The 26,547-nt window shown below is 37.3% G+C and overlaps 1 protein-coding gene across 2 annotated transcripts; it reads left to right on the forward strand.

The window, feature by feature from the left end:
- The first annotated feature begins 2,321 nt into the window (after positions 1-2,321).
- Positions 2,322-21,503, forward strand: LOC102008301 (zinc finger protein 527). Of its 2 annotated transcripts, XM_005399918.2 has the most exons (5): positions 2,322-2,471; positions 5,703-5,758; positions 8,972-9,098; positions 9,745-9,840; positions 19,453-21,503. In XM_005399918.2, the coding sequence occupies exons 2-5, from the start codon at positions 5,726-5,728 to the stop codon at positions 21,012-21,014; spliced, it is 1,818 nt and encodes a 605-aa protein (XP_005399975.1). In that variant the 5' UTR covers positions 2,322-2,471; positions 5,703-5,725; the 3' UTR covers positions 21,015-21,503. The 2 variants fall into 2 exon arrangements, with proteins under 2 accessions (XP_005399975.1, XP_013377772.1); XM_013522318.1 differs by lacking the exon at positions 9,745-9,840.
- Positions 21,504-26,547: the final 5,044 nt, after the last annotated feature.

Here is a 26,547-nt window from a genome sequence, read left to right on the forward strand (position 1 = left end):
AATATATTAGATAATAACATAAACATGGGGAAGTATATTCTTTTAGTAAAAATTACAACAAAGTGATAAAAAATGAGTTCATCCAAATAATTACACATTAAACTAGATATAAGATTTATTATTAATATAACTTTATTAAATATGCACCATTTTTGTCACCTATAAGGAAGTAATAAAATTGTTAAGAAAAGTTTCTAAATGGAAAAATATACTTAGAAAAGTACACGGATTAATTTATTTTCCAGAAAAATTTAAAAGGATCATACTGGCTATTTTCCTGTTATCCATAAACTTCAAGCATGCCTTTCTTTATTCTGCAAAGTAGAGGCTAGGACTCCAGAACAGGCATTTCCCACACTCCTTGCTGGTTGGTTTCTGTTATAGTTTGCCTTCATTTCCAGTTAAGGAACATGGAGAGGCAAAAAGCAGACAGAACCACGAGCTTCCCATTTTCCAATTCTGTCACTATCTCTCTAGCAGCAGATTCAGCAGATTCCTTCTGCTCTGTCTGCAGCACACACCATAACCAGGCTGAGACCCTTCCTCAGAGCTCCAGCTCTGGTAAATCCATCTTTTCCTTTTGTTCCCTAAATTCTAGAGTGTAACCTGCTTCTTGAAGTTACAGATCTCCCCCTTTTTGTCCTCTTAGTCCTCCAAATTACATAATAAATTTCCTGTAATTAAATCTCCTCGGAAATTCCCTGTGTGGTTCTACTTTCTTGATTAGACCCTGATGGTCAGAGCGCTACCAGTATTTGTTTTAGCAGAGCAATCACTTAATTTCGGGGGGTATACTTTGAGCAGTGACACTGTCACTTACTCCGTGGAAACGTCTGATACAAGAAAAGTAAATAAAGGACAAAAAGCCTTCCCATGATCAAATACTGACATACAAAGAGATAGCTACACACACCAAAGTGTCTCTTAGTTAGCCAAAGTGTCTTTCAGTCAGACACCTATAAACCCAGTGCTCTGCAAGACTAAGGCAGGAGGGTAGGAAGTTTAAGAGCAGCTCAGGCAATTCAGACAGAGGGTAGAGCTTTCAAACAAAACCAGTTGACTGCTTTCCTTTGAAAGCAAAAGTGCCCAATTTTACAGAGTAAACAGCAATCATTTGAGCCCTCATAGCCAGACTTCTACGTCCAAATCTCTCTGGTCTTAGCCATTAAAAGATTCTCTTTGGCAGGGGATTGGGTGCTATGCCCTCCAAGAATGGATTCTCAAGAAATTTCTCCTTGCTTCCTCCTTTCCAGGATTTTGTAAAGGGCCTTCTCTCTGAGAGCTACACCCCCAGCCTCTAACCTCCCTTTTTAAAGCTACAGTCTCACTAAACTGCGAAATTGTCCACTGGGGGCTTGAATTTGGGATCCTCCTGCCTCACCTCCCGGAGTGCTGGGAATACAGGTGCACTGCCGTGCCCTAATTGTGGTGGGCAGTTTTCTGAGTCCTAATTGAAGTTGTAAAGTGGAACCACAGTAAGAACACCAGAACAACATGCTACCAAATTACTAACGGCTCTGGTGCTAATGAGCAACCTCGTAAAAACGGATTACTTTGGGGTGCAGAGAAGGGATATTAAAGTAACTCTGACCTCATCCACGGCGAGGGATTAGTGTAGAGGAACAGATGGAAAGCCAGCCAGACACTCACACAGACACACATAAGTTTTTCTCCCAGATTCAACCTTAAGCGCAAACCCAGAAACGAAAAAAGCTTCTCAGCCGTTCGCAGCCAAACAACTGCGGCTTCTACAAGAACAATGACAAATGGTCACCTCCACTCCCAGAGGTGGCCAGTCCCACCCACGATCCCACTTTTTCGGCATCGCACACCCCAAACCCACACAACCGAGGAGAGTGATTTAAAATTCAGAAGCTTGGTGCGGTGTGGTGGCGAACGCCTGTTACCCCAGCACTCTGGGAGGCTGAGGCAGAAGAAGCCCTACCTGGACACCTTAGTGAAACCCTGCCTAAAAATAAAATGGGCTATGGATGTAACTCAGTAAGAAGGGCTCAGCCCTCAGCACCAAAATAAATAATCAGAAGCTCAGGGAGAATTTGTCGTCCTCTTTTGGTGCACGAGCACAAAGGTGTGCAGAACAGAGGTGTGTAACCACCACACTCAAGCGTTGAATCACAGCCAGTAACTCGGCAGAACTCGGCTTCTTCACATAAAGTAAGCACAGCCCACACACCCCAGTGCACCACTCACAGGGCGCAGGCACTAAGCGGCGATGTATCGCAGTGCTTTCTGGGAAATGTAGTTCAGCACGGAAGACTGCGGCGCGAAGCACTCTGGGGCTGGTAGTTTGTAGGGCCGGACGGAGACCGCTGAGTCGCCAGTTCAGATCCATCTGAGCTCCTTCCTGCACTCCTCAGTTCTCTCCCTGCCCAGCCACGCGAAGGATTCTGGGCATTGACGTCGCGGGTCTAGATCTCAGGACCAGTTTCCAGAGCCCTCGGCACTGAAAGGTGAGTTAGGCCCGATCGCAGGTGAGGGAGGGAGATCGGGCCCACTGGGGATGAGCCGGTGGGGAGAGCGCTGGCACCGCCAGGGATGCTGTGTGTGTGACAGTGTGCCACTATGTTACCTTGTATAAAGTATGTGATAGGCTGTGGGTGTGCCAAAATATTATCTTGTGTGTGCATGCCTGTGTGTGACTGTCTCTGAGAGGAAAATTGCAAGTAAGTGTGTTTCTTGTGTGACTGTCCCTGCAGGTACAACTGTGTTACTGTGTATAGATTTGTGAGACACCGAGGTGTGACATTGTGTATGTGTGTGTATGTGACTTGTTTGACTACCTATCTCTGCAGACACAATGTGTGTGTGACAAAAGATGATTATGACCATGACCACCTGTTCCTCAAGGTATAATAATTGTGGCAAGGGGCTGGGGATTTAGCTCAGCGGCAAAGCACCGGCCTGGCAAGCTCAAGGTCGTGAGTTCGATTCCCGGTACCACAAAATAAAACAAACGAAAAATAATAATTGTGGCAAAAAGTGCAACCATGTGTGACATGCCACTGTGTGTGTAACAGTGTGTAACTGTCTCTTCTGTGTGATCACCTCTGTCCTTGTGCTAATATGACTGTGTATGAGATTATTAGTGTGACTGTATGACTATGTATATTATGTGATTGAGTGAGAATTTGTATGTGTATGTGAGATCATGGGCTTGATTGTCTAGGACCTAGTTTGTGACTGTGAAGCATAAGAAAATTAATATTACTTGCCCCAATCTGGGCATGGTGGTGCACACCTGTAATCCAAACACTCTAGAGGCTGAGGCAGGAGGATTGTTGCGAGTTCGAGACCAGCCTATGCTACAAAATGAGCTCAAGGCCAGCCTGAACTGCATAGTGAGACCCTGTCTCAAAAAGACAAAAAAATATATATGTATTACTTGCCCAGAATTACACAGTTATTAAGAAACAGTGCCAGGAGTCAAACCTGGGCAGTTTGGCTCTAGGGTTCTTCTTTTTAATTAATAAATTGCTTTGATTTTTCCCATATTGTGAGAGTGAAAAATGGAATCCCTGAGTTCTGAGAATGTTGGAGAGGGTTGTTTCTGATCTCTGTGTGACATGTAGGCTCAGATAGCCTCGATAGTGAGGAAATAAAGGTTCTGAGAGATGGATTAACTTGTACAAGGTCATGTAGATGAGGAAAGAGGTGAAGTCAACCTGGTTCTGAGCACTATGTAAAACTCAAGTCTCACATTACAACTTCTTTCAGGTACTGACAGTTCAGTTTGAATGTAGAAATACATTTTCTAAGGGTTACAGAGCTATCAGAACGAACAAATAAACAAACAAACCTAGAAACTTAAAAGTAATTTCTTTTATGCAGACACTACTTAAAACCTCTACTTGCAAGCTGGGTATGGTGGTGCACAATTACAGACCCAACTACTTGGAAGCCTGAGGTGGGAGGATCACTTGAATCCATGAATTTGAGACTAGCCTGGGCAATAGGGCAAGAATTTATCTTTATTTTTATTTATTTATTTATTTCCTGGTACTGGGAATCAAACTCATGACCTTGAGCTTGCCGGGCAGGCGCTAAGCTAAATCCCCAGCCCCAAGAATTTATCTTTAAAAAGAGAAAGAGAGCTGGGTGTGGTGGCTCACACCTGTAATCCTAGCACTTGGGAGGCTGAGGTAGGAGGATAGTTATGAGTTCGAGGTCAGCCTGAAGTGCACAGCAGAACTCTTTCTCAAAAAGACGAAAATACATACATAAATCAATAAACAGAGAAAGAGAGACAGACAGACAAACAGACATCTGCTTCCAGTTGCCAATAATACACTGATTCTCCTCTCAGGTTGCAGAGGCTTTTTATGGACAATTTTAAGCTGATTGAACTAAAGAAATAACTTTCCTAGACACTAAATTGGCTAATACAGGGTAGCCCAGAATTAGTTGGTTGTGAATCCTGAGCTATAGGCTGACCACAGTTGTCCCTATTTTCAGAATGGAGAAATGTTGGCTCTGAGAGTGCAAGCAACTTATTTCAGGCTGCAGAGCTTGTTGGTTTAGTATAAAAATTTGGCCGTGTTTCCCTCAGGCTACTGCTTTTCCATGAAGTAACAAAAGTAGTATTTACCATCCCTTCTTTAAGGAGTATGTAACCTCAATTTTGTTGAGTATTTTCTGTCCAGATGTTGAGGTTTTTTGAAAGACGACCAGGTTTTGTTGAGTATTGTTGAGTAATTGACCAAGTTTTGTTGAGTATTTTCCATCGAGATATTGTGACTTCTTGAAAGAACAATTTTTGAGCCACTCATCATTTGGACTTTTATGACTTTGAGTTGATTGTTTAAACTTCTTGAACCTCAATTTCACTTTCTAGTAAAATGGAGATAATAATACCTTCTTTTGCATCTTTTGAGAATTGTATGAGATAATGACATGCACATTAGGCACAATACTACTACATATATTATAGGAGAGACAGTAGATGTATTCATTTATCTGCTAATTTTTGAGCACTTACAATAGTTCTAGTGTTGTTCTAGCACTAGACTACACCAGTGAACCAAGCAAGTACTAGTTTTCTTGGATCTTAAATCTTATGTGGAAAGATAAAGACTAAACACAATGTATGTGATATTGTCAGTAGTGATAAATTCTAAGAAGAAAACTAACTCAGGATAAGGAAAAGGGTAGTAACTAGAAGGAGGTTCTCTGTAGGTAGAATTTGCAGGGAGCTCTCTCTTATACAGTGATAACTGAACACAGACAGGACTAGACCCAGGGAGTGAGACATGTTGGTATTTGGAAGGTGAGCCTTCCAGACAGAAAGAAAAGCAAGAGCAACAGCTGTGAAGGACCAGTGCACATAGTGTTTGAGGAATAATATGGAGAGGAATGAGCAAAAGGAAAAAGGATAGCAAATGAGGTCAGAGGGTAGGCAGGGGCCAGATCATAAACTGCCTTGTTTGCCACAGGATAGACTTAGATTTTCTTCCATTTGGAATATATGTCCTTAATATAGGTTAAGACTTCCAAGGTTAAGTTCAGCATTGACCTTTTTTTCCCCCACATCTTTGAAAAGGTAAGGCTGCTCCACATAAGCAGGACATGGAGATCATAAAGGATAATAGTTATATCTGTGAATCTGACACCAGCAACATAGAACTGGGATGGCATTATTCCTTCTTTGACTCTCCCTTTTCCACATTTTGTTTTTTTACCAAAAGAGAAACTGAAGAAGGAAGGAAGAATGGCGGTTGGACTTTGTAAAGTTATGTCCCAGGTAAGTTGATGCTTTTACTTTGTTTCCAGACATTTCACCTCATTTTTAAAGACTTTGGGACCACAAATGGAATGGGGACAGTGAGTCTAGACTTAGAATAATGTAGGGCTGGGGATATAGCTCAGTGGCACAGTGCCTTGCTTGGCAAGTGCAAGGTCCTGAGTTCGATTCCCAGTACAAAAAAAAAAAAGAAGAAGAATGTAACAAATAGTTACATATGACTGTCCTGAATTGAGATATGCTGTAGCTGGAAAATGCACACTGGCTTTTTAGATTCAGTATAAAAATGAATGTAAGATATCTCATTACTAATTTTTATACTGGTTACATATTGAAATGATAACATTTTAGATAAATTGGGTTAAAATATTAAATTATTTTCACTTATTTCTATTTACTTTTTTAATATGTCTGTTGGAAAACTTAAAATTACATATGTGGCTTTCATAGTTTTATTGGATGTCACTGTTTAGACACTTTTTAGAAGCATTTTGTTATTAAGAGGAGTAGAGAAATGGGACAATAGTAAAGTAAGAACATGGAAGGGAATTTATTTATTCATGTATTTCATTATAAGATAAAAGATACTGCATTGGTTTTTATGTTGATTAGAAGGATCCAGTTGAGTGAGAAATGTGATACAAAGGAAACAGTGTCCCAGTGTGAACAAGTGGAGGGATTGGTCTTAGATAGGAGCATAGAGTTTTATCCATAATAACAGAGGAAAGGCAGTATATGTAAGTATAGGTATAGATCTGTAAGGACATAGAGTGGCAGGAGAATAAGGAAGTTCATAGTGGCAATGAAGAGTTGGTAGTGGTTTGAGAAACAGAAGGTGGGATAAAGTAGTTATATAGAGAGGAGAAGAATGAATTTTTTAGAGATGTGTTGTATAGTTGTCTTACAGTGCTTTTGAGGGATGTATGGTCATATGCTAGAAATCCACATGTGTGTCAGGGTTTCAGCAAGAAACTCAAAGGAGATTATTTCTTTTTTCTTTTTTTAAGGGGATTATTTCTGAGATACTACTTACAGCTGATCAGGCTCCCAATTTTGGGATTAGTTTATGGAAAAGGATTAAATAAAGACAATTACAAATATGGTTTGTGTGGGGTTGAGAAAGGTCAGAATTCTCTTGGAGCTAAAACAAGGGCTTCTCTGGATTGCCATATTTATTGGGTTTCCACAGATTGGGGAGACATGCAGGAAGTAGAGGGTACAAGTGAAAATGAGCAGGGCCTTGAGAAGTTAAAACAAAGGCAGTAACTTTTGCCAATTAAGAGAGCTGTTTGATCTCTAAGGTTGGCAGTTTTATTCCCTTTGAATCCTTTGAGTGAGATGCAGCAGCCTGCAGCTGCAGCATGATCTTGTCTTCAGAGACTGTAGTTAGCAACTTAACCCTTGCACAGCCCAGTCCCACAAGATACTATCAGGATATAGAGAAACTACAAAGAATAGTGCTATATCTGGGGCTCATAAGAGTGTAGACCCTTACTAAGTCTAGGCCTGAGTTGAGAGAGAGCTGAATAGAGAGAGAGAGCCCCAGCAGGCCCTGTGAGCTATAACTGAAGGGCAGAGACCACCCAGGGTGGTGCTTGAGGGATGGATCCAAGGGGAATAAATATATTTATTCACCTCCCCCCAATCTCGTGCATGTGGCTGAACCCAAATAAAAATGAGGTGGGGCAAGGGAGTTTACTGATGCAGTCCATATGTCAGCCTCCTAGAACACAGGAAGAGAAGCGGGGCACATGGAAGTTAAATAGCACTATGTACTTGTATGATTTTTTTTCTCTTTAGGACACATTCTGCCTTATTTCCACTATGTAGAATAACTATATTTGATATTTTATTATTTTTTAATAAAAATTTATACATATTCTACAAACTGAAATGCTATCATTTTGAAGCATTGAGTACTTTTCCTTCAAATATATTATGGAAAGTTCACCTTTTTTTGGTATTGGAGATTAGGCTCAGGGCCTTTGTACTAAATTACATCCCTAGATGTTTTTATTTTTTTTTATTTTGAGACAGGGTCTCAGTAAGCTGCCTAGGCTGGGCTCAAGCTTGCAATCCTCTTTCCTCAGCCTCCTAGAGCACTAGGATTAAAGACATGTGCTACTAACCTTATCTGAAACCACCTTTCATTCACCAAATAACAAATATTTATGCATACCACGTGGTAAGTTTTTAAATTAACACTGGATATACATCAGCTTAAAACACTGATATCCTTCCTCTCATGCAGCTTATAGTTCAGTACTATAGAGTAAGCTATTTTTGGACATGTAAGGCTTTTTTTTCTAGGTTTTTTGTATAATCTTCCAAGGAAAATTCTATTGAAATCTTTTCGCTGGGCCTGGTGGCGCATGCCTGTAATCCCAGCACTCAGGAGGCTGAGGTAGGAGAATCATTTTGAGTTTGAGACCAGCCTGGGCTACACAGTGAGCTCAAGACCAGCCTGAACTGCATAGCGAGACCCTGTCTCAAAAAGATAAACAAACAAACAAACAACAACAAAAAAATGAAATCTTTTCATATATACTTCATTATTCTCTAGGATACATTTCTAGAAGTTTCTCCTTACACATAGAGTCTAAATTTCAGACTATATCTTTTTGGTAAAGCTCAATTCACGGCCTCCCTTTACCACTCAGTTCCATCCAGTATCCCAATATGGGAAATATAAAGAGATTCTCTTTATGATAATTTTCTTCCTTTTCATTGTTTCTTCATCCTTTCCTTTCCTTCCCTTCTTTTTTTCTTTCCTTCCTTCCCTTCTTTTTTTTTTTTTTATTTTTTGTGTTGCTGGGAATTGAATTCAGGTCCTCGTACATGCTAAGCAAGCATTCTACCACTGAGCTATACCCAGAACCCAAGAACTTCTTTATACTTAGTATATGTAACATATAATTTGGCCCTTGTTCATATATTTTTCATGCTATTACCTAAATACACACACATACACACACACACACACACACACACACACACACACATTTTCCACAAAAATGTAAATTTTTAAGAGATGGGTCTGTTTCTAATATTTCTCCTTAAAGTTACAAACCTGCATATGTAATAGTTTGCCGAAAATTATTTTCCTTGGATTATTGAGAGCTTTGGACTTTCAGATTTCAGCTTTTTTTTTTTTTGCAGGGACCATAGGGGAGCCTGAGTACCTGATGAGGAAGAATTTTTTTTTTATTTCAGGGGCTGGTGACCTTCAGAGATGTGGCTCTAGATTTTTCCCAAGAGGAGTGGGAACGGCTTGATCCATCTCAGAAGGATTTATACAGAGAAGTCATGTTGGAGAACTACAGGAACTTAGTATGGCTTGGTAAGGATATTTCTCCCCCATTCAAAATTTCCCATTTGTACTTAGTATATGTACTTAGGAAGCATTTTTGCTTCCTCCACTGAGAATACATAGAGCATCTCATAAGTGATTCATTGAATTTCTGCCTCCTATTTCCAGGAAATGATTTGAAGTAGTTCATAGAGTTGGAAATTAGTAATTCTCTTTCCTGAAGAATGATGGTTTAGAACAGCAATATCAACATGATGTGGGAATTTGTTAAAATGTAAATTATGGAGCCCTACTCTAGATCTACAAAATCAGAAACTCAGGGAATGGGCCCAGTAGTCTGAGTTTTAATAAGCCCTCCGAAGGATCCTCATGCTTATTAAAGTTTCAGACCTACTGTAGTTTCTGATTCAGTAGGTCTGGGTAGAGAACTGAGAATTTGCATTTCAACCTTACAATGTAGGTCATGCTGCAGTTGCTCTAGAACTGTAAGAGCCAGTGCAGTGGAAGAAGCTTCATCTTCCTTATCCTCCATACAAGCATCATTCCATTCTCTGAACCTTCCTTGACTATCCTTTCTTGCCTGATGATCAAGAGATTGGGTATGAGACCTGAGCACCTGTAGCATATTGATTTGTCTGTCTGTTTCTGGCTTTCATTTTTCTTCCTCTGTAAATAGGACTGTCCATTTCTAAACCCAACATGATCTCCTTATTGGAGCAAGGGAAGGAGCCTTGGATGGTGCAAAGACAGATGTCACATGGTCACTGTGCAGGTGAGTGACAGATAACTGGGCAGGGAGGGCCACTATGAAGAGCCCACCCATGAGGTCATGAGGAAGCTGCCCTTAGCTTCATTCGGGTGGCACTTGAAATCCTTTAGCACATGCTTTCCAGTAAACTTTGCTTTCACCTAAGGAACCCCTTTCCCATTTTACCAAATTATATGCCTGACAAATTATATTCTCTTATCTTCCACCTATAAACTTGAGTCTTAATCCTTCCAAGTTTTTTCCCACTTAGGGTTAGAATTGTATATATCTCTAGATTTCTTTGTAGAACTTTTATTTTTATCAAAATTATTATCAAGCTTATCTATGCACATTGCTTAAGTAAATTAGTAGTTTTACAAGGCCTTTTTCCTTAAAAGAGGATTTATCTTGCCTTGTTTTCCAGTTGTCTCTCTAGAAGTATCTGTTTTCCCTTCTTTCGTAACTTCTTTGAGTGTTTCTTCACTTCTCTAAAAATATGTTTAATATTTTTATTTCTTGATTTATTTTTTTTTTGGTTTAGTTCTTATCGTGTATCTTCAGATTATGAAAATAAGGATCTAATACTTTCTTACTCTGAACCCAACACATGTACATACACAGACGCATACACTTCCCATCCTTCTATTTTTCCATTTCAGATTTGATTGCCATATCATTCAGTGTTTATATTATTATGGCTATTTATCTTTAGTCTTAGCTATGCTGTGCATATATCAAGACTGCTTTTTAGCTGGGCGTGGTGGTGCACGCCTGTAATCCCAGCACTCACGAGGCTGAGGCAGGAGGATCACTGTGAGTTCGAGACCAGCCTGGGCTACAAAGTGCACTCAAGCCAGCCTGAACTGCATATCAAGACCCTGTCTCAAAAAGACAAAAAAAAAAGAAAAAAAAGATTGCTTTTTTTTTTTCCTTTTTTAAATTTTATTTTATTTTTTTTTATTTTAAAGAATAAAAGAAGGATAACATAATAATAGGGGGGACTTAGCAAATTACAGACAAAATGGTAGGAAATTATCAATGGTTATCGTTTTACATATTATTATCTACAAAATAGTTTCTCAGGAAAACAAATAGACAAATAATAGTGAGTTAGAGACAAAAGAGGTAGGAGATTATCAAGAGGTGTTGTACTATACTTTGGTATCTTCAAAGTGGCTTCTAAAGAAAATAAATAGAGCTATACATGAGTGACCTATTGAAAAATCATTAACTATTCTCAATGGTTGTTGTAGGAAACACATAATAATAAACATACATCCATTTATGAAATAGGATAGGAACATTACAAACTTTACACAGTTATGGATAGATTAGTAGGAAAATATCAATGAAAGATTGCTTTTTATAACTTACTTTTGGTGGCACCAGAATGTGAACTCATGACCTCCATACTGAGTTATATCCCCAGCCCTTTAAAAATTGTTAAAGTTTTGAGGCAGTATCTTGCAAAGATGCCACATTGCCCAGGCTGAGCTCAAACTTGGAGTCCTCCTGTCTTAACCCAGAGTGCAGAGATTAAAGTGTGCACCACTACATCTGGCTTTATGACTTTTAATTTCCCCAGAGTTTTGTTTATTTGGGTTTGTTGTTTAGTTTTCTATATACATATCCCTAATTTAATTTCCAACTCTCCATTAATTGTGTAAATCTCTTAAGACATTTAGATGCAGTAGGTAGTCTATGGATTTCATCTTGGGGAAATCTCTCCTGGAGTCTTCTGATGTTTCACTCTGGCCAAATGATCCATTATATTTACATTTACTCAATTTGGTTTTATCTGATACTTCTTATGATTTGATTGAGGTAATGCATTTTTGAGCAGAATGCCACAGAAATATGTTATATACATTGGCAGTGTACCATACTAAAGTATTCAGAATGTTGGTATCTGATGATACTAATATCAGTGATACTAACTTTGCTCACTTAATGAAGGTGATATCTGCTTGGTTTCTCCATTGCAAATTCCTTTTTTTTTTTGAGACATGGTCTCGCATTGTAGTTCAGGCTGGCCTCAAACTCAGAGCAATCTTCCTGTCTCAGGCTTCCGAACGCTGGGATTACAGGCACGTGCCACCACAAATGGCTGTATTTGTTATTAATAAATACCTTGGGAGATATACTTTGAGACTATTCAGTTTGTTACAAGATTTTTGCCCATTAATTTTAAAATCCATTGGTAGATCTTATCTGCAACAATTACTACTGTGATGTTGATCTAATGCTGATTTTTCTGTTTCTCTGTTTTCTTCACATATATTTCTTTACATTCTTCTGTAGGGAAGATGCTTTTTTTCTCCCATTAATTTACATATTATATATGGATTTTTCCTATGAGGTAAATCAAATGACTCATTATTTTGTTGCTCAGATAGTTCCAGCTTTGACCATTGAGATCTCCTTCATGTTGGTTTCCTTGAACTTTTCACATCCCCCACATTCATTTTTTGAGCACTGCTTTCCTTCTGGCACTCCAAAGCATTCCAGGTTCATCTTGCTTTCCTTGCCCAAGCCTTGACTCAACCATTTCTCCAAAGAACCTTTCATTGGGGGATGGTATTTAGAAACAAAAGTCTGGGTTTAGATGTGCTTGTTGCTACAGGGATGTTGCTTTCAGGTTTTCATGTCAGACAGAGCTAGGAAATATATGTAAACACACACACACACACAAACCCCTGTATTTATTTCTGCGTCTGTAATGTTATGTACTAAAATTCTCCATTTATATTAATAACTTGATTCTATTCCTGATTCACAGGATTTGTTTAGTCTTTCTCTTTACTTATTTGTAATTTCTTTTTTGACAATGAGAAACAATGTATTTTTTTTGTTTGTTTTAATATTCTTATGTTATATGCATATATGTGTGTGTTTAGCTTATTCTTCTATGATATACATGAGGTTCTAATATTGGTGTAAGGTTCCTTTTTGTCTTCAGTCTTTTTTTTTTTGGTTTTTCTCTGGTACCGGGAACCGAACTCACGACCTTGCGCTTGCCAGGCAGTGTCTTCAGTCTTACAATATGTAGTCAAAATACTATTTGTAAAGTTACTTGGGTTAGATTCTTTTAGGTTGGTTTGTTGTTATTTGTATTGTATTTTTGGTCCTGGACAAGTGCTGGTTTGTTTTGGTTATTTACTTGGGGGAGTGTTATGGTTTGGGTCTAGATGTCCCACCAGAGCCTCATGCAGTCATGGGGCGGGCTTCTAGAGTTTGTGATTGATTCATGGTCATGCACTGGAACTATGGGTGTGAGTTCTACACCCATCCTGGGGCAGGTAGCCTGCATACAGTATAAGGGAAGGAAATAAATTTTCTCTCTCTCTCCTACCCCTTTTTTGGGTGGGGAAGGATACCAGAAATTGAACTCAGGACCTTGTGCTTGCCAGGCAGGCACTTGTGCTACTGAGCTATATCCCTGGCCCTCTCTTCCCCTTTTTGCTCTTGTTGCTTTTACTGTTTTCTGCCACCATGAACTGCTACCCTCTGCCATGTGCCACTCTGCCTTGGAGCCAGTCAAGTATGGACTGAAACCTCCACAGACTGAGCTAAGTGAACCTTTCCTTCCTTAATTTGGGGCATTACGTATTTTGTTTCAGCAATGAGAGAAAAGTAATCAAGTCAGGGGGGTAGCTGCAACATTAATTGCTTCTAAGTATCATAGCTGAACAAAATATATCTTCAGAAAGGTAAAATACTTTCCCAACTACAAATTTCATTGTTTTAAAAATATTTCAATATATATGCTATTTGGTTTCACTTATACTACTAGTTTATTTTAGCTCACTGAAAAGAAAAATTTGTGTTATATGTTTTTTGGTTTTTTGTTTTCTTTTTGAAACAGGGTCTCTCTATGCAGTTCAGGCTGGCCTTAGGCTTACTTTGTAGCCCAGGCTGGTCTCGAACTCCCAAGGATCCTCCTACCTCAGCCTCCCAAGTGCTGGGATTACAGGCATGCACCATCATGTTCAGTTGTTTGTTTGTTTTTTATAAGAAACTTTTTGGTTTATGTCTTGTACTCTGAGTAACTACTTTGAAGATAATTATACACAGTGTAAAAACTATTGTTTTCTCTTGTTATTTGATTATGAAATTTTTTTTTCATAAAATAACATTTTAAAAGATATATACTCAGAAATATGTTGATTCCTTCTCACCTCTACTACTACTGTATTTCTGTTCCCTATTCCTACCTCATTCCCACTTAACCTTTGTTGATTATTAATCTCTTCAGTTTCAGGTATGCTTTTTATGTTTCTTTTGTACAGCTGCACCAAGATATGTGTGTCTTCTCTCTTACATGACACACAACACCATATAGATACTCTAAATCTTTCTACCTTATACATTTTTGAATTGCTTGAATATTTTTATTTCAGTTTAAAAGGATAAACATTAAGGAGAAGCCCTAATGCTGATCTTTAGCTGCAATGCCCAGACAGTTCTAGACTGATAGGGAAATCCTTCCATGTATTCTCCCTTAACCAGGTGTGGTTCAAGTGTTCATGCTGCTCCTCAGTCTGTTCTCTTCTACATCGTAGGGGTATTTTTTTTTCCAGTGCTGGACACTGAATCTAAGGTGTGCAACCCCCTCTAGCAGTATGTATGCATCAAGTGTGTTTCTCTTGATATTTTCTCTTGACATTTTTGGTGTGGTACTGGGGATTAAACCCAGAGCCTTTGTACTGAGTTATATCCCCAACCCTTTTTACTTCTTGAGATGAGGTTTTGCTAAGTCACCAAATTGTCCAGTGTGGGATCAGACTTACAATCCCCCCGCCTCACCATCCCAGAGTACTGGGACTACAGGCATATTCTATTATGCCTGGCTTCACCAAGATCATGATGGAAGGAAGGCATAAAATGTAAGGTCTTACATTGGTGAATTCCTACCATCTTGTCTAGTGAAGCTCTGTATCATTTCTAATGTTTTTTTAAAATTATTTTTTATTATCTTTAATAGTCTGATCAATCTTGCATTTTTTACATCTGGTAATCTGAGCAACTTCATTGAAGATAACAATATGTAATATAACAACTACAGTTAATTCCTATCATTCTGTTTTGAAACACTGTCATTTTTATTGTTTTTGCTTTGTTTTGTTTTTGTCTATGTTGTTGTTGTTTTGTTATTTTTTTTATTCTCTTTAAAATAAAAAAATGTAAGGCTTTGAGTCACATTATCGGTTCTAGAAACTTCTTGTTTTCTTCAGAATTTTTAATATTATTGATCATTTTGTCCATGTGTTTTTTGAATAATTTGCTAAGTTAAGATGTAAAATCCTTATGGAATTCTGACTGAAACTGACCTGATATACACTAACATGATGTTAGGAAAAGTATGTATACAGTATATTCCTTTTTCTCTGGGGGCCAAAGTATGTATACAGTATATTCCTCTTGTGGGATGACTCAATTGATGAAGAGACAATTTGGTGACTTAGCAAAACCCTGTCTCTTGTATATACTGTACACACATTATATCTCACATTTATTTATTGTAATTTAATTTATTTTCATAATATATTTTAGGAGGTTTTTAGTGTTTCTGCAAACCATACTTTTCTCTTTCAGTTACTTACATGCCTGTCATAATCTATCATAATCATTGCCTTTACTTCAAATTCTCTTCCACTCTTTTACCATTTTCAATCTGGCTTCTGTCCTTCTAATCTGATTAATTTAGTGGCTTTTCTTAATTTTCATATTCCTCAGTTTACTGAAATGTATAAGATAATTCTGACCACTATCTGTTTGCTTTTTTCAAAACTCTTTTCTCATTGTTTTGTTCCCTATAATTGACTACAAGTTCCTGCTTTTCTATCTTTAATGATAAGATCTTTGTCACATTAACTTTAATGTACTACCTAACAGAATTTTGTGTGATGATGAAAATAATCATCACAGAAGCTACCAGCCACATTTGGCTTTGGTACTTAAAATGTGGTTAGTGTGATTAAGGAACTAAAATTTTATTTTAATGAATTTAAACTTAAATTGCAATGTATAGTTAGTAGCAACTGTATTGGATAGCATAGCTCTGTTTGTACATCTTTTAAAGGAGGTGATCCAATCTGTAAGTTTGTGTCATTGGTCAAGCTATTCATTGGAACATAATTTGGGCATTAAGAATAAACCTTTCTTCTTGAGATTTCCCTATAGGTCCCAGATTTTTTCCTCCTGACTTCCTTCTAGAATCTCCTAGGTTTAATGCCAGTAATATAATGATGATTTATTTACTTCATCAGTTGAGTTATCCCACAATATCTGCAGGGTTTTTTGATCCAGGTCTCATGCTAATACCAAAATCCATAGAAGCTTGAGTTCCTTATATAAAGGTATAGTATCTCTATATTATTTTTCATGTCTAATTCTATGTAAATACTATGTAAATATGTGTTAGACTCTATTGTTTAGGAGAAAATGACAGGAAAGAAGTGTATGCATGTTCTCTACAAATGCCATTTCCCCCCCAATATTTTCTGTCCTTACCTGGTTGAATTAGTGGATGCATTTACCCATTTGTCTGTATCCCACCAGTTCAGCATGTGGGAATGTCCACAGTCTAGTAAGATCTTCTTTCCTTCAACATCATAGTTCAGCCTATACAGTTCTGGTTGGATAACAAAGTTGATCATAGCCTGCTGTCTAACTTCCATCCAGTTATAGACTATAGCCAACTGGAAAGTACATGTTAATACTGATATCAGATACATTGCCTGGATCCTTTTTAACTTCAAACTGCTTACCTTTATCTTTCTTGTTTTTTTGTCTTATCACTTGACAGTTAACCTATTGCATAATATATGTTCAGATGTAAATGTAATAATATCTAAGCATACTAGTTACATGGGTGAAAATCACTTAATGAGTATACATTTGTTTTATGATAAATATTATTGAGTATCTATAATGAGCCAGGTGCTGCTAGATGTGTTACAAATTTATTTTCTTATTTTCATATTGTATTTGCAAGGTAACCTAATTTTGCCAAGCAGAAAACTTAGGATCAAGAATAGGTTAATCAGTTTGTTAAAGATAGAATAATTGGCTGCCTAGATGCAGAATTAGGATTTAAACCCCAAAACCTGTATTGTTTTCACTGAGCCACTGGATGTCCATTTGGCAATGCTCTACTTTGCTTGAATCCATAACTTTTCTTTTCCTCCTTGGTTGCCTGTGTATGTGAATTTTCTTTTCTTACTTACTTTTTTTTTGCTGAATGTCATTATGGTACCTTTAACTTGTAAGTATTTTCTCTACTCCTCCCATAGTGAGTATATCTTCTACCTTCAAATAAATTTTTCCAGCTCTATACTTTATCTGGGCTACTTCTCCATGTGGAATTCATTTCCCTACAGTATTGATCTGCTTTTTTTTTTTTCTTTTTAATGAAAGTGGTGGAGCTTCAGGCACCTTAGAACCCCTCAGGTAGGAAAATAGGTATAATTTTTCCCATTGGGCTTCCTTTATTTGGTATTACATTGGATAGTGTATAAACCTGCCATTTGCCTAGAATAGAGAAATGTTTTCAATTGGTAAGAAGGAACATAGTGGCCCTGGGTGTTAGATTTAAGGAGGTTTGAGAGAGTAGGTAAAAGAACTAGCAACAGTCAGGTGTGGTGGTGCATACCTATAATCACAGCACTTGGAAGGTTGAGGTAAGAGGTTCACCAGGAGTTTGAGGTCAACCTGGGCTACATAGTGAGTTTAAGGCCAGCCTGATCTATGCAGCAAGACCCTGTTAAAACAAAACAAAGAAAAAAATTGAACTAATAGTATGGACCAAATGAAAGATAAGTGAACAAAGCCCACATAGTGCTGGGTTTAGATAGGGGCCCAAGTAATAGAATCCAAGGCTGTGCATGGGAGAAACTGACAAGAACAGGAATTTCTTTAGGTGGAATGTGTATTTGAAAGAACAATACAGATACATAATCTGTTCATTGCTTTTCAGTTTTGTGCTGACTGAGTCTGTATCATGAGCTGGCCAAGTAACTGATCTAAAATGAGTGTGTGGTGAAGGCTTAAATAACAGAGACAAGGAATATGGTTTGGGGGTGTCTAGAAAAGTCAGAACTCTCTTGGAGCTAAGACAAAGACTTCTCTGGCCTGCCAGTATTTATTGAGTCCTTAACAATTTTGTGGAGGCAGGAAGTGGAGGGCACATCTGAGGCAGAGCCCATGAAAATGAGCAGGCCTTGAGAAGTTAGAACAAAGACATTCTAGGCAATAAATCTTGCTAATTAAGAGAACTGTCTTATCTCTAAAATTGGCACTTTATTACTCTTGAATTCTGAGTGAGATTCAGCACCTGCAGCTGCAGTGCTATCTTGTCTTCAAAGACTGTGAATTTGAACTTTCCCTAACACAGCCAGAAAGCACTGTGGTCAGCAACTTAACCTTTACACAGCCCCATGCCCAACAAATATGGAGGGAGTTTTCCTTTTCAACAGATAGGACTTGTTAGGGAACAAAGCTACATCTAATTAAATGTGAAATGCTGAAGTGTGCAATTCTAAAATAATACCTTACATCTAAACTTGAAAATTGTTCTGTTATTGAAATAATCACTACATTTTGGAAGCCTGATCATAGCTTTTAAAAGCCAAGATTATGTTCTCTAGGAATTTTTCCACAGATAAACTAGTAAGTTTTGATCTCTTTTTCCTCAGATTTATACTAACAGAAATCTATATTATATTACCTAGCCTTTCATAATGTATCATATTGAATCACTGCACATACTCTACAAACTTTAACTCCTTAATTCTTAGAGTTTAAAAAGGGAGAAGGACATTGTATCAGACTGATTTTTACCTCTGTTAGGTCCTGGGCACGTGGTAATTTGTTACTATATTTTAATATATTATTGTGATGTGACACAAACAGGACTTTCTCATTTTCCTCATTTTTGAATTAATTTTTTTTCTTTCTACCTTTCCTCAACCAGTGTCTGGTATGAAAGTATCAAATGTCTACTTTGTAGGCATCATTTGTTTTTGATGAGAAAAGCTGCTCTTCAGATTTCTTCTAAACACTAAGAAAAAAACCTAATTTTTTTCTGAATCCAGATAAAAACTTAGAAATTGCAGAGTGGCATTAGTGGAAAAAATTATATTAGTCTGAAAGCATTCATTCATTCATAAAAGTACTGTCATTACTCTATGTACTTGATGCAGCAGTAAGAAGAAAAAAAATAGATGCCAATCCTTGTCTTGATAAAGCTTTGACTTTTATAAATACCAGGGCAGGATGGTCTAGAGTCTTTAAAGACTAAAAGCAGGGAAACTAATTATGACTTAATCAGTCATTCTTAATTAGTTACCTTGTTGGTGTTTAGCTTTCTATGCCTCTTATGTTCTATAATTTAACTGTTTTACCTGTCACCTCTGCCCATCACTGATACACACACACACACACACACACACACACACACACACACACACACCTTTATTCATCAGCTATCTTCATTCTTTGTATTTTGTTCATATTTCACAGCCATGTTTCTACCCTCCTTTACCCTAGTTAAATTCTTCAGTTGCTTCCATAACAGTTTTTTTTTTCTCCTAGTAAAAGAATAAAGGAGACATTTGCTTTCTTGATATTTTTCAGACTGGGAGTCTTGGTGTGAAATGAAGCGACTGTCCTCAAAATGGTTCACAGATGAAGAACTATCCCAGGGAATGGTAATGAGAAAGATCAAAAGTCATAGCCTTCAATGCTTCAATTTCAGAGAAGCCTGGAAATATGAGGGTGAATTTCCCTGGCATCAGGGAAATCAGGAAAGGCACTTCAGGCACATGCCAACTCTTAAGAACATCTCTACTAGGAAAAGACATAACGAATATAATAATTCTAGGAGGAACATCCCCTTGCAGTCAGTGCTTTTAACACAATGGAGAGCTCCCATAGTAGAGCAACTATGTAAATTTGATATTTATGATAAAATCTTCTCTCAGAATTCAGTCATAATTGAATATGAAAGACTCCATTCTGAGAAGGAATCTTTTATAGATACTGAATGTGAAGAACTCAGTAAGAGTATACAATTTATTAAAGATACACGAATTCCTTCTGGTGAGAAACCTTATGAAAGTAATGATTTTTCAGATCTCTTGAGTTTCCACTCATTACTTACTCAACATCCAACCAGTAATTTTGGAAAATTACCCCATGACTATGATGAATTTGGTGATGCCTTTAGCTGTTATTCGTTCTTTACTAAACCTCAAAGAATTCACAGTGGAGAAAGACCATATGGAAAAGCCTTTAGCCATGACTTCTTTCTCAGTGAACATCAAAGAACTCATAATGGAGAGAAACCATATGAATGTAAGGAATGTAATAAAGCCTTCAGACAGAGTGCACACCTTGCTCAGCATCAGAGAATCCACACTGGAGAGAAACCGTTTGCATGTAATGAATGTGGGAAGGCCTTTAGTCGTTATGCTTTCCTTATTGAACATCAGAGGATTCACACGGGAGAGAAACCTTATGAATGTAAGGAGTGTAACAAAGCCTTCAGACAGAGTGCACACCTTAATCAACACCAGAGGATTCACACTGGAGAGAAACCCTATGAATGTAATCAATGTGGAAAGGCCTTCAGCAGACGAATAGCCCTTACTCTTCACCAGAGAATTCACACAGGAGAAAAACCCTTCAAGTGTAATGAATGTGGGAAGACCTTTGGCTATCGCTCACACCTTAATCAACATCAGAGAATACATACTGGAGAAAAGCCCTATGAATGCATGAAATGTGGCAAGTTTTTTAGGACTGACTCACAACTTAATCGACATCATAGAATTCATACCGGAGAAAGACCATTTGAATGCAGTAAATGTGGGAAAGCCTTCAGTGATGCATTAGTTCTAATTCACCACAAGAGAAGTCATACTGGAGAGAAACCCTATGAATGTAACAAATGTGGGAAGGCCTTCAGTTGTGGCTCATACCTTAATCAACATCAGAGAATTCATACAGGAGAGAAACCTTATCAATGTAATGAATGTGGGAAAGCTTTCCATCAGATCTTGTCCCTTAGGCTACATCAGAGAATTCATGTGGGAGAGAAACCCTATAAATGTAATGAGTGCGGAAATAATTTTAGCTGTGCCTCAGCTCTTAGACGACATCAGAGAATTCATAATAGAGAAACCCTCTTATTATAGGAAAGGAAACATTTAGTCACCTTTCCGTCCTAAGTACCAGTGAATTCTGTTTGGTTAATACTTCTATGAATGTAATACATGAAGAAAAACCTTCAGCTCAGGGGCTGGGATTTAGCTCAGTGGCACAGCGCCTGCCTGGCAAGCATGAGGTCGTGAGTTCGATTTCTGGTACCGGAAAACAAAACAAAACAAAACAAAAAAAAACAACTTCAGCTCATGATCATTATTTGAAATGACCTGAGTAGTAGACATCTGTTATTTTTTAGTCTATTCTATATCCACCTCTACCTCCCTCAATGCATATGATCCTGATGAAATTGAATCAGCAGTATATTGGTCATGGATAGCAATTATTTTCCCTCAAACTAGTGGTTAGTAAGAAATTGGCACCTGGGCACAGTGGTGGATACCTATAATCTCTGAGAGGCTGAGGCAGGAGGATTGCAAGTTTCAGCACAGTCTGGGCAACTTACCAACTTAGCAAGACCATATTTCAAAATAACGAAAGGGGGTAGCTGAGGATGTAGCTCAGTGGGAAGGCCCTGGATTCAATACCAGGACTGAAAAAAAAATAAATTTACAAATGTCCATATGTAGACCAGTAGATCTTTTTATGGTTATTGTTATGTCTAGTAAGGGAAGATTTTTAAAAAATTTTTTGGAATTGCAAGTTTTGAGGATTCTATAAGGTTAAAAATTTGTCAATAGCTTTGTGCCACCCAATGCAGAAAGCCTTTGAAAAGAGAAATCCAAGGAAAATAGAGATAAGAGACATCTAATGACATCCTTTAGTCTGGGTTCAGCCATGTGTGATGTCTACACTGTCCTTTTACATTTTTGTGATCCAATAAATTTCCTTTTTCTTTTTGCTTAAGTTAATTTGAATAGAGTTTTGACTTTTGGAACTAGAGTATGTTTGCTATACATTTGAGAAATCCTTAATCATTTATGGGGCATAATTATTTCTCAAAGGAAAACCTTATGATTATAAAAGTTGAGTAGTCTTCATAAAGCTGAAAGGATTGTTACCTTTTGCTGATAAAAATTAGTCTGTTTCACATTAAGAACGAATGCTTTAAAATTCACTTAGTAAAATTCCTTAACAGGGCTTCCTTTTAGGAGATAAAATTATTTTGGGCAATGACTCACATCTTGGGCCTGAAAAGGGAGGCTGGAATCTAAGAAAATTATGAATCCATCAATTTAATGAATAACTCTTCACCTCAAAATAATTTTCTTTCAGTATGGTTTAACTATTTTTGTGACAATATAATAAGGTAGCACTGTAAAGCAGGTCTGCTTTTGTGGGTGGGCTACAAACTTGGTTTAAGAAGTTTATGGATAATTTCTTGGGAATGAGAGATGTTAGACATTGTTGTCACACAAAAAGAATGAGCCAATTTACAATACAAATTTAGTGTGATTCACTACTTTAGACTTTGAAAAGAAGCAAATATTATAAAACATTGCCAAACTTATATTACATCTAATGCAAAATGGGTTAATGTCATGTTTAATTTTTGTTATCATTTCTCTATTTTAGTTCCTGAACATATAGGAATACTTATTTTTAATAATTTATAGATATTGAGTAACTTATTTTGGAAAGTTTTCCAAAGTTATAGAAAACTTACTAGGCCTAAAAGAAGAATAATGACTCAGACCATTAAAGAGTCTGAGTTACTCAACTGATTTCTGATCTGACGGTGGCAACTGATTTCTTCCTCCAAAGTGACACCAGCCTAAACTACTGGTTGAATCTTGTTTTTACAGTTAAGTTTTGCTTATAATGTTGAGAAAAATATTTTTTACCCATGGCTTTGGCTTAAGTGTGTGTATTTTGCAATCAGATATTTCTTCTCATGGTGAAGTATTAACTTTTGTTTGTATGAAACCTTTCAACCCATTGTCTTGTTGTGATATAATGACCTGATTTTTTAGCATTATTGAAAATTTATGCTTTATTTTTATCTGATTGTTGTTAGGACCATCTAAGATTCTTGTGTGTGTGTGCATGCGTGTGTGCCTGTGTGCACATGCACATGCACCTGAAAAGGAGATATATATATATATATATAAAATATATGTGTGTGTATATATATGTATATATATATATGTATACATATATATAAAATTGTAGACTTCATTCTAAAGTAGGCAATGGAGATATATCAATAAACCAGACAAAAATTCCTGCCTTCAGAGGGCTAATTTCTAATGAGAAAGACAGACAATAAAAAAGATAAGTAAGTAAAATATACATTATGTAAGAGAGTTAAATTCTAAGGAGAAAAAGTGCTGGAAAGGATGACGGTTGCCAGAGAAAGTTTGTTTTAAAGTTGACTTTTGAGTCAAGACCTGAGATATATAATAGTCTGCCTATTTTAATTTCTTTCTTTCTTTCTTTCTTTCTTTCTTTCTTTCTTTCTTTCTTTCTTTTTCTTTCTCTTTCTTTCTATCTAGCTATGTATTTATTTTAAACTTAGTACTTAGGTAAATTTATTCTTATATTTTATTTTGGTCACATATTTGTGCATTTTACTATTTTTCTTTTGAGTCAGATGAGTGTGTGTGGCCTTTTACTTCTTTTTTGTGTGCTGGGGCTTGAACCCTTTCATACTGAGCTAATCCCGAGCCCTTTTCTATGTTTCATTTTGAAACAAAATCTTACTAAATTCCTCAGGCTAGGTTTCAACTTATGATCCTCCCACCTCAGCCTCCAAGGATGATTGGATCACAAGTATATACCACCACCTCAGCTTACCTTTTATAATCTTAAAATTTTTTAATTAATTGTATAGTCTTTTGACTCTAAATTCCCAGGATTTAGCAACTGGGGGGTCAATTTAAATGAAATCCTTCCCTCCCTTTAGCAGTGCCCTGATGTCTCTCTCTCTCTCTCTCTCTCTCTCTCTCTCTATATATATATATATATATATATATATATATGAGATAATAACTGTTAACATTCATAAGGGGATATAAAATCAGAAATACTTTCCCATACAAAATAGAAAATAAATTTTCTCAGTGAAAGGTCTTGCAGGTAAGGCTTGGGGGCCTCAGAGTATCTAAAGTGAGATTTCATTTTTTAAATATATTTTCTGTTTTCTGTAGTTTTTGTAACCAAGAAGAAAAATACCTAACTTTACAGTAGAGTTTACTTTAATAAGAAGTATGTATTATCTTTCATAAAACTTGAAATTGTTCAAGATTTATAACATAATTGCTTCAATAAGTAAAAAAAATTTGGGAATTGTTCATTTAAAATTGCCTCATTTAATGTAAATTAGGAAGTCTAAGTTTCTTCAGATGTATTGCATTTGCTCTCTTACTCTTTTTAAAAAACATTTCAGGTAGTTTTTCTGAGGAAAGGATAATGTAAAACTTTGTAGAATTTGTTATTTTCTAGAGTCGTTTTCCTTTTAGTAGCAATTATATTTGCATGGTACAACTGCACATGAACTTCAGGCAAAATTGGTGCTATTATGATTAAGACCCTTTTAAGAGACAGCTAAACAGATTCACATCCCTTTTGTCTTGCCTCCCAATGTAAGGGTAGAGTCCCAAACGACAGTGACCCTGACCCTTCTTTCTGCTCCTGGAGTGGAAGCTAGCGCAAGTCACTTATGGTTCTCTCTGGGACACTGCCTTTCATTAACAGAGTCCAAGAAGAGAAAAAGGGCACTGCTCTTACTTCATTTTGAGTGTTTTGAACCTTTAATAATAGTACATTTTCAGAATAATTTAGTGCAACATTCATTTCCTGGTTTTTCTTTCCCCTTACATTTCCAATTTCTGTTCTTCTCTACAGACATGTATATAGATGTTTGGCATCTGTTCTTTTCTCTCTCTCTCTCTCTCTCTCTCTCTCTCTCTCTCTCTCTTTTTTATCTTTTTTTGAGACAGGGTCTCACTATGCAGTTCAGGCTGGCCTTGAGCTCACTTTGTAGCCCAGGCTGGTCTCAAACTCGCAACGATCCTCCCACCTCAGCCTCCTGAGTGCTGGGATTACAGGCATGTGAGACTACACCACACCTGGCTGGCATCTGTTCTTAAATGGGTGCAAACAGGTCATATATTGTGAGTTTGAAATTTACACTAATGCTGTAAATTAATTTTCCTCATGTTCCTCTTTGTTTGAACATATGTGTGGAGATTTATAGCATTTACTGTATTTATTCCTGTAGTGATGGCTATAATTTATGGCTGCCACAGAAAACATTCTACTAAGTATTCATTTGTGGCCCTGAGGTATATTAGAATATTTCTTTAGGAATTACAGTTGCAACCCTGCATTCAAAAGCTAAAGAATCTGGGGCTTTACCAAATTAGGCATCCCTCAATCCAGTCAAGTCGATAACCAAAATTAGCCACCATGCCAATATATTAATATTGAGTCTTTTGAGGGTTCTGAATTTGATTCATGCTTAAAATCCCCTTCATATCTTGAGCATTTGGTTTATTTTTTGCTGCTACTTGAAACTAGATGATTCATAGAGTATACCTTTATTTTCTCACACTTCTTGGAGTTTGGGAAACCTTAAGATCAAGATACTAACTTCTGGTGAGAGCCTTGCTATGGACCCATATCGCACAAGGTCATGAAAGACCTTTCAACATTGAGCCCTTTTATAAGGGTTCAAAACCCGTCTGTGGGGTCCATGAGCCCTCTTAAAGGCCTCCAGTCTTTTTTGTGGTGCTGTGGATTGAACCCAGGATCTTTACATTGAGCTACATTCCCAGACCACCCCCGTTTTTAAAAGTTTTTCAAACAGGATTTCACTAAGTTGGTAAGTGGCCCAGACAGGGCTCAAATTTGTAATCCTCCTGTCTCAGCATCCAAGAGTGCTGAGATTTCAGGTGTGTGACATCACAGCTAGCTCCCACTTTTTTTTTTTTATTTTAAAGAGTAAAAGAAGGACAACATAGCAATAGGGGGATTCACCGAATTACAGACAAAGTGGTAGGACATTATCAATGGTTGTTATTTTACCTATTGGTATCTTCAAGATAGTTTCTCAGGAAAACAAATAGACAAATAATAGTGAGTTACAGATAAAAATAGCAGGAAATTATCAATGGTTGTTATACGATAGCTTGGATTCTCCAAAGTGGTCTCTAGGGAAAACAAATAGAGCTATACATGAGTGATCAATCAAATAATCATTGACTGTTCTCAGTGGTTGTTGTTGAAAACACATAGTAACAAACATACATCCATTTATGAAATAGCATAGGAACAATACAAACATTACATAGTTATGGACAGATTGGTAGGAAATCAGCAATGGCTGCTGCAATACATTTTGGCATCCTCAAAGTGGCTTCTCAGGAAAACAAAGATATGCAAGAAAGATCCAACAAGTAGTTACAGTCCAAGGGTTGAGAAAAATAGCGGATCACCTCCTCATCGTGACTCCCCTCACTGAGGTGTGATGGCTAGAAGGAAGGCCAGGACTGAAAAGAAGGACCGAGAGACCAGCACCAATGTCCAGCAATGGGCTGCCCACTTTTTCCTCTATAGTCATGA

Source organism: Chinchilla lanigera, unplaced genomic scaffold, assembly GCF_000276665.1.
Source record: "Chinchilla lanigera isolate Chin_1 unplaced genomic scaffold, ChiLan1.0 scaffold00067, whole genome shotgun sequence".
In the NCBI taxonomy this organism is placed as follows: Eukaryota; Metazoa; Chordata; class Mammalia; order Rodentia; family Chinchillidae; genus Chinchilla; species Chinchilla lanigera.